The 9,024-nt window shown below is 38.9% G+C and overlaps 1 protein-coding gene across 1 annotated transcript in view; it reads left to right on the plus strand.

The window, feature by feature from the left end:
• The first annotated feature begins 8,216 nt into the window (after nucleotides 1-8,216).
• The window catches only part of CLDN1 (claudin 1), a 26,966-nt gene continuing 26,158 nt past the window's right edge, over nucleotides 8,217-9,024 (plus strand). The window contains exon 1 of the mRNA XM_044669508.1: nucleotides 8,217-8,349. Within this exon, the coding sequence (XP_044525443.1) occupies nucleotides 8,217-8,349 (133 nt within the window). The remainder of the gene's footprint in view (nucleotides 8,350-9,024) is intronic.

The raw sequence follows: 9,024 nt of genomic DNA on the forward strand, positions 1-9,024 counted from the left end.
CACTTTGCATCCGTTTATACTAATCTTTGTAGGTTTTTCTGAAATCATCCTGTTTATTTATTACAGCACAGTAGTATTCCATTATGAGCATATACCACAATACAGCCCTGCATCTTGTACAATACAATGCCCACTCCTGGAGGAAGCAGGAAGCCACAGACTCCCTGAGTAAAGGCTGAACATTTCTCAGTTAGCCAAAGAACTACCAGAGTCTTTTAAATCTAAATGCATCTTCCTTCTGTAGTATATCTTTTGGAACTCTCCTGGAAAAGGGGGAAACTATCCTGAATGTTAGATTAAAAAAAAACAACAACAAAAAATCTTCTCTTCTGTCTTAAAACAGATACTAAATGTTGAATCCAAGGCAAAGGAGTGGTAAAGGCTAAGGCAATTGGGGTTAAGTGACTTGCCAAGGGTCACATAGTTTGGAAGTATCTGACCTCAAATTTGAACCCAGGACCTCTGGATTCTGAGGCTGGCTCTCCATCTACTAAGGAACCCAGGTAATTGGCAGATATTTTAATGAGGAAATAGAATGTGAGTTATGGGAATAGTCCTCAGATAATAGGATTAGCTGCACATAGTGAAGAGCAGTCTGCAGAGATGTGGTGGAAATAACTCAAATTCATGTTGAGTAGGCAGTAGGCAAGATTACAAAGGAATGAATCTACTTTTGACCTAAACAGGTGGCAAATGAGGAAAAACAAAGTTGGATAATGCCAGGGTCTCCTGAACTTAGTTGAAGGGTGAGGTTACCAAGAAAGAAATTTAGATACATATATCATGGGAGAGCATTCATCTATGTCATCTTGACTAAGTCAAAAATAGAACAAAAATCAATTTTCATTTTTAAAACTCTTTAATCTTAACCGATTCAACCATTTGGGAGAACCATCCAGAATTATTCTTAAAGAGTTATAAAACTGAACATACCTTCTGAACTGACAATAGGGACATTGTTGTAGTTTTTTAAAAACCTTTAACTGTGTATTGGCTTCTAGGTAGAAGAGTGGTAAGGATGGGCAATGGGGGTCAAGTGACTTGCCCAGGGTCACACAGCTGGGAAGTGTCTGAGGCCAGATTTGAACCTAGGACCTCCCTAGGTTCAATCCACTGAGCTACCCAGCTGCCCCAGGGACATTGTTGATAATAGGTTTATTTCCTAAGGCGAACAGGGAAAAGGAAAGAACCTCAATGTTCTAAGATATTTTGGAACTCTCCTGGAAAAGGGGGAAACTATCCTGAATGTTAGATTAAAAAAAAAACAACAACAAAAAACTTCTCTTCTGTCTTAAAACAGATACTAAATGTTGATACTAAAAGTTGTCTTTGTGGTAACAAAGAACTAGAAATTGAAAGGATGTCTAGAAATGAAGGAATGGCTAAACAAGGCATGGCATATGATTGTGATGGAATACTATTGTACCATAATAAATGATGAATGGGTTAATTTGGGGGAAAAATAAAGAAAGATCTACGTGAAATTATGAAGAACAAAAAGAGCAGAGCCAACGAAGAGAATAGCAACAGAAATATTGCTTGAAGAATGACTTGTATAATACCCCCGCCTCCAGAAAAATAACTTTAAAATAGAAATAAGACTTGGGTTTATTTATACACGTATCCTTTTGTCAAATGATTCCTTCTCTAATTGGGAAGGAGAGAGAGAGAGGGAGGTAATTAATTTGGTATTTTTGTATAACAAACCGTTTACATTTAAGTTGTAAAAAAACCTCAAAAATAATTTCATAGTGATTTTTTGACATTTCATACCTGTAAATTCCATGAACTAGAGCAGTTTTTCTCTGACTCATTGTAGGCTGAAAATGTCCGCGTCTCTCCCATACCACTATTTGTTGGAGATGCTCCTGTTCTGTCCCCACATCTCAGTGCCACAGTTCTTGAGTCCAAAGTTTTGTGTGCCTCTCAGATCCAATTAGGACTGCTCTAAAGTCAATAGACACTTTCCCCCCTCTAACACATCATAAACATTTGACAGAAGGGTAGAAAGAAACCTGCTAGAACAAAACACATATGGAAAAAATTCAGCTCGATCTTTGACCATGATTGGAGAGAAATTGATAATGGTGGAAATCTAGAGTATGATTTTGAAAGCTAGATAGGATACATATTCTGTATTATAAAGACACTGACAGTCCACCATACTTGAGATCTAATATCAGTTTTAACCTCTGATACAGGAAATGTTGTGTAACTCCTCTATCTAAGCTCTAGGTTTGTTTTTTTTTTTTTTTTTTTTTTTGAACTGTGACCTCTCTGCTGCTTGAGCAATATTATATATTTTTTTCAAATGAACCAACCTCTGCTGATCATTGGATCTCTACTTGATTTTTCTTGTATTGTGTGATTTTTTTAATGGTATGTGAGGATGTGTGTTTTCCATAACACCCTCAGCTTTAAATCCAGCTTCTTTACATCCTTCTAACAATGTTTCTTCTGCTCCAAGCTGCCATAGAGAAGCCTCTCTGGGAGCTCTCTCTCTCCCCTATCTTACCCCTCACAGCTTGTTCACATTGAAGAGAAGTTGAAGGGACCTGACATCCAGCAATCCACACAGCTTTTTTCAATGAACATTCTGAAAGCACAGATCTGCCTTTGTACCTCCTTTGCATAGGAAGTTGCAGCTCCTCCATGTTATCTGTAGTACAAAATACCAATTCCTCAGTTTGCGTTTAAAGCCTTTCACAAAATGCTGTCATCCTACCCATTTAAGTTTTTTTTTTCATTTAATAATTTTTATTTTTTAGAAAAGTTAACATGGTTACATGATTCATGCTCTTACTTTCCCCTTCACCTCCCCACCACATCCTCCCCCAATAGCCGACGCACAATTCCACTGGTTTTTAACATGTGTCATTGATCAAGATCTATTTCCAAATTGTTGATAGTTGCCTTGGTGTGGTCGTTTCGGGTCTACATCCCCAATCATGTCCACCTCAGCCCATGCGTTCAAGCAGTTGTTTTCCTTCTGTGTTTCCTCTCCTGCAGTCCTTCCTCTGAATGTGGGTAGCATCTTTTCCATAAATCCCTCAGAATTGTCCTCGGTCATTGCAATGCGGATAGTAGAGAAGTCTATTTCATTCTATTTTACCACAGTATATCAGTCTCTGTGTACAATGTTCTCCTGGATCTGCTCCTTTCACTCTGCATCACTTCCTGAAGGTCATTCCAGTTCACATGGAATTCCTCCAGTTCATCATTCCTTTGAGCACAATAGTATTCCATCCCCAGCAGATACCACAATTTGTTAAGCCATTCCCCAATTGAAGGGCATACCCATTTAAGTTTGATGTAGATCAAGCCTTACTAACCTTCCCTGCTCTTCCTGCCAAATTGGCCTCCAGGCTGTTTTACATACACCATTCCATTTCTAGTCTCTATGCTCCTCTAAAGGCTATCCTCTATGCCTAGAGGGTTCTTCACTCTCCCTCATCTTCATCTCATAGTATCCTAAGTTTCTTATAAGGCTCCACTTACATACCTCCACCTCCTCCTTTTTGAGACTGTTTCCCCAACTCCAGTGCTTAGGATCCTCCTCCTTACTGAGATGACTTTATATTCATATTATTCTCTTTCATACTTTCCCCCTACCCACCCATCCATTATAATGGGAGCTTCCTGTGGGTAAAGACTGTTCTTTTTTTTTTTTTTTTTTTTTTTTTTGGTGGTGGTGGTTGTGTTGTGTTGTGTTGTGTTGTCTTTGGGTCTCTAGAACATAGCAAAATGCCTCGAGCATAGCTGATAGTTAATGGTAGTAGAATGAATGAATGAATGAATGAATGAATGAATGAATGAATGAAACAACAATCAACAAACATTTATTAAGCACCTATTATATGGCAAATATAAGTTCTGCAGGTACAAAAAAAAGGCAGTCCTTGCTTAAAGGAGCTTCAAAAGAAAGCTGAAAAGTTGGAGTTGAGGGGTTACCTGGCTCAGGGGCACAGCAGGCAAATCAGGGAAATCAAAGAAAATGAGGACAACCTGGAGGGAAGTGAAGAGACATCTATAGAAGAGACATCCAAGCTATACTAGAAGCAGTGTTACTGGAGCAAAGAAATTTGGCCTTTATTTATTTTAATGAGAGTGTGTTTTTAAAAAGCTAGAGGCCAGTAGGCATGATTCTCATTCATGTTCAATTTAGAATGATTTATTAACATAAAATTGAAAAAAAAAAACCTAGAAGCGGTGATCGCAAAAATATTAGCATGGCTTCACAAAGAAAAGGTCATCAATTATTCATTCAGCAAACATTATTAAGCCCCTACTATGTGCCACACTGTGGGTGGGGCTGAGGATATAAAGGCAGAAGGAAAACTTCCTTGCCCTCCTGGGGACAGAGCTCATACTGCATATACAGAATAAATACAAGGTGATTTTTAGTTATGACAAATTGACTTCTTTCCCTTTTAGATCAAGGTTACTTAAACAGGTAGACCAGGAAAAAGCCAGTTAGGGATATGTTCTTCTGTTCTTTGTCTAGACTAGCTGGCTGAATCTAGCTAGGAGAACTTTTAGTTCCTCTGGGAACTTAAAAAAACCCATACAAGACCTCTTACTCACCATGGTTAAAACTGACTTCAGCAGACTCGAAACTACCACACCAAGGCAACCACCAACAATTTGGAAATAGGTCTTGATCAAGGACACATGACAAAACCAGTGGAAATGTGCGTCGGCCATGAGTGGGGGGAGTGCGGGGGGCGAAGGGGAAAGTAGGAGCATGAAGCATGTAACCATGTTAAAAATGATTATTAATAAATGTTTAAATTAAAAAAAACTGACTTCAGGCTTCCTTCTTTGCTATAATTGATAATAATTGAATAACTTGGGTTTGGGGATTATGAATGGTGGTTTTTCTGTTAAATCACAAGGAACACCCCCACCCCCAGAGGGAATGCACCCACAAGAGCTCAGCCTTCCTCATAATCCACCTTTCTTCATGTTCCCCAAACCTTTTGACCATCAATCGTATTCAGACAACAATTCAGAAGAAAGTTAGCCCATCATTCTATAGGTTGAACCAGAAGCTGATTAATGATAATTTTCTCATCAATGTAAACAGATGGGGGAAAATATCTTTCAAGAGTTCTAGAGTTCCAGAAATCTCATCAATTTCCTCAAATCCTATTCAACTGTAAAGGGTTCTAGGGAGATGGATAGCTGGTGAAATATTGCTCCAAACCACCTATGAGCCAAACGCAAAACAAAACAACTCTGAGGTTTGAGTTTAGACTGAGAAAACTGTTAAAGATAAAACAAGATAGAAGTATATTATTATGCTTTTTAGTGTGGCCATTTCTATCTTCCTCTCTTCTTTCCTTAGGCCATAAGCTCCTTGACAGCAAAGTCTGCAAGGTTTTCCATTTTGGCATCTTCAGCATCCAGCATCAGACCCTCCAAATAAAAAGAGCTCAGCGTCCGTGAAAATGAAATTAAACCAACCTTAGGTTGAAGCATCATTCGTCATATTAGCGTTGGGAACACCACCATCCCACATCCTAAAGGGAGTCAGGACATAAGAGATGAACCTCCCGCCTTAGAAGAAACCAAACATCCAGGGGCAAAATGACTTCGACCCTGGATCCGTAAATGTGTACAGCTTGACTCCTTCAATAAAATGAAAGCTCTTTGAGGACTGGGTCTATTTCATTTTGATCTTTATATTCCCAAAGCCTTGTCTGGTGCCTGGGACATGGTGAGTTACAGATTGATGAGTTGGCCAGTAGACGATCCCATGAACTTGTTATTCAGTATTGCTATGTGTTCGTTCCAACTGCTCCCAAACTCAGGAAACCTTTCACAGTGGAGGAACTTACAAAATGGTCTACTTGGCCATCACAACCTCATCTTAACATTTCTCTGTTATTTTGGAAGGCTTTATGGTTTTAATTCTAGTTTGATTTCCAAAATGGAGCTGACTTTTCCCTGAAGGGAAGGAGGAAGAAAGTTAATTCAATAAAGCAATGCAGAACTTTACTTCACCAAAATACATCATTTATACTGCTTGGAGATCATTTGGCATTTAGTCCCCAGCTAGGTGGTGCAGTGGATAAAGTGCTAGGCTTGGAGGCTTGGAGTCAGGAAGACTCATCTCTTGGAGTTCAAGTCTAGCCTCAGATATTTACTAATTGTTTGACCCTGGGCAAGTCACTTAACTCGGTTTGCCTCAGTTTCTTCATTAATACAATTAGTTGGAGAAAGAAATATCTGACTACTCTGGTGTCTTTGACCAGAAAACCCCAAATGGGATCACAGTTAGTTGGACACAACTAATCTGCCTTCTTACTTCTAGACTATAGTGGGACTTCCTATGAAAGGGGTTATTTCCTTTTGGTGACTACCATGAAAGGGATGTAACCTTTAATAGATCTGAAGGTCAGTATATTTAGTCATCTGCAGAAGGGTCTAGGAAATCCTCATTCTTTGGGATTTCTGGCCGCTACTTTCTCTTCTTTTTTTTGATCCCTGATGGCAGGCTTCCATTTTTTACTCCCAATAAGCTTTGCTGAACATTCTTTATCCAGACCTCTTCATCATAGACAGGAATTCAACCAAATGAAAGGGGCAAAAAAGAGCTGTCTAAGAAAAAGAAAAATGGGTCTTTGGGACCTATATAGTTGACCAATATAATTGGAACATTCTCCTGGAAAGAAAAAATAGGAAAAAGCAATTATGAAGTTTAGTTCAATCCTAACAGCTACTATATATTATTTAGGTATTTGAAAGATGGGTTTTCCTCTTCATATTTTTGTCCCTGATATTTTCCTTAATCATCTCTGTTACTCCAGTTTGGATAGGGTTTAAATCATTACTTTTCAGAATTGTCATGCATAATCCTGATTGATTACCCTTAAGTAAACCTAAGTCATTTATTCATCCTTTTAATCCTTAATAAAATCTCCTTAAATATTATTTATTTTTGGTAAGTACTAGATAAACAAATTGTGCTCATGGTATTTAAGACGGAAATTCTATTTTAATACAGAGTGTCATAGGAATCTGGGGAGATTCAAGAGAGGACATGGGTCATTCAGAAGGAGCAGGTATGGATGGGTTCTGGCCTGGAGTATCAAAATTGAACATATCATAGAGCTATTAAAATATCATGTGTCTTCTGAACTATGTGACTCTGGGAAAGTCACTTAACCCCCATTGCCTGGCCCTTAGCACTCTTCTGCCTTGGGACCAATACAGAATATTCACTCAAAGAAGGAAGGAAAGAAAGAAAGAAAGAAAGAAAGAAAGAAAGAAAGAAAGAAAGAAAGAAAGAAAGAAAGAAGGAAAGGAAGGAAAGGAAGGAAGGAAGAAAGAAAAGGAAAGAAAAAAGGAAGAAAGAGAAAGAAAGAAAGAGAAAAAAGAGAGAGAAAGAAAGGAGGAAAGAAAGAAGAGAAAAAGGAAGGAAGGGAATTTCATTTTAGTTATGAAATAGGCAATCAGGATATGGTTCTTGGAGCCCCTCACTTGTGCTTGGTGGTATATAGAGAACTCATCATTGGCATTTGTGACTCCTATAATTTGGAGGGAACAAATAGACCATTTGAAAGGTGGTTTTTGCTCAGTAAATATAGCAGGGATGTGTTATCTAAATCTAAACATACTTGTGAAATATCAAAATTTACTATTAGCAGTAAGACATTCCACAGAGGCAGCTAGGTAGCACAGTAGATAGAGTGCCAGACATGGAAATGGGCAAACCTGGGTTCAAATCTGACCTCAGACACTTCCTAGCTGTGTGACCCTGAGCAAGTCACTTAACTCCAAGTGTCTAGCTCCTGCCACTCTTCTGTCTGAGAATTGATACTGATGAAGGTAGTTTATTTAAACAATTAAAAAACATTCCACAGAGACAACCACCTGAATACAAAGCAGCAGAAACTTTGGCTGTGAATGAAGATTGTGAATCTAATCAATAAGCAATAAGCTTTGTTAAGTGCGTACTGTGTGCCAAGCATTGGGATATAAAGAAGACAAAAGCAGTTCCTGCTCTCAGGAAGCTGACAGTCTATTTGAGAAGGCAATAAGCAAATGATGATGGATAATTAAGATACAGACAGAGTAAACCAGAGATAGTGTCACAGGGAAAGCTCTAAGGGAAGCTCATAGGGAAAGCTCTAAGAGTAAGGATGATTAGGAAAGACATCTTGCAAATGGTATGGTTTTAGCTTAGGCTTGAAGGAAGCTCAGAGGCAAAGATGTGGAAGGAGAGAATTCCAGGTATGGGAGACCATCAGAGAAAATGTCAGGTATCAGGAAATGGAGCCTCTTGTGGGAAGAAGAACAAGGAAGCCAATGGTACTGAAACAGAGAATGTGGTTGGGGAGTCAGGTGCAGATTCTCATACTGTAATGCTGAAAGTCAGTCTGAGAAGGCAGGAGACCAACAAGGGCGCAGTTTCCCTCATCTCTAGCAATTTTTCTATGTTCAGATCTCTTAATAAACTAACCATTCGATTCACCCTTATTTAATGTCTGCTGTGTTAAGAGCTTGAGACACAGAGATAAAAACACAAAAAGATCCTTATTTGGAAGTTGAACAGACTTAAATGGTCTTGTCTGTGAAATTATCTTAGCTCTAAACCAAGGAAAGTTTTTAGCTTTTAGACTAGAAGGACAGAATCCCCTGCACAAGGACATGAACATATTCAAAACTTGAAACTTCTCTTGAGAAACAGTGGGTGAAAAATACTTTTGGATTATCCATGAGAACCCAAAAGTGGTCACTCTGATATTAGTATTATAACCCGCATAGCAAATGCTACTGTTTTATTTGTAAATGAAATAGCATGGATAGGGAAAAATCCTCACCATTCACACACACACACACACACACACACACACACACACACACACACACACACACACACACAGGGAGAGGTGGGGAAAGGGGGAAGAGAGGGAGGGGGAAACAGAGACAGAGAGACAGAGAGGGAGAGAGAGAGAGAGAGAGAGAGAGAGAGAGAGAGAGAGAGAGAGAGAGAGAGAGAGAGAGAGAGAGAGAGAG

Source organism: Gracilinanus agilis, chromosome 3, assembly GCF_016433145.1.
Source record: "Gracilinanus agilis isolate LMUSP501 chromosome 3, AgileGrace, whole genome shotgun sequence".
NCBI classification, from domain to species: domain Eukaryota; kingdom Metazoa; phylum Chordata; class Mammalia; order Didelphimorphia; family Didelphidae; genus Gracilinanus; species Gracilinanus agilis.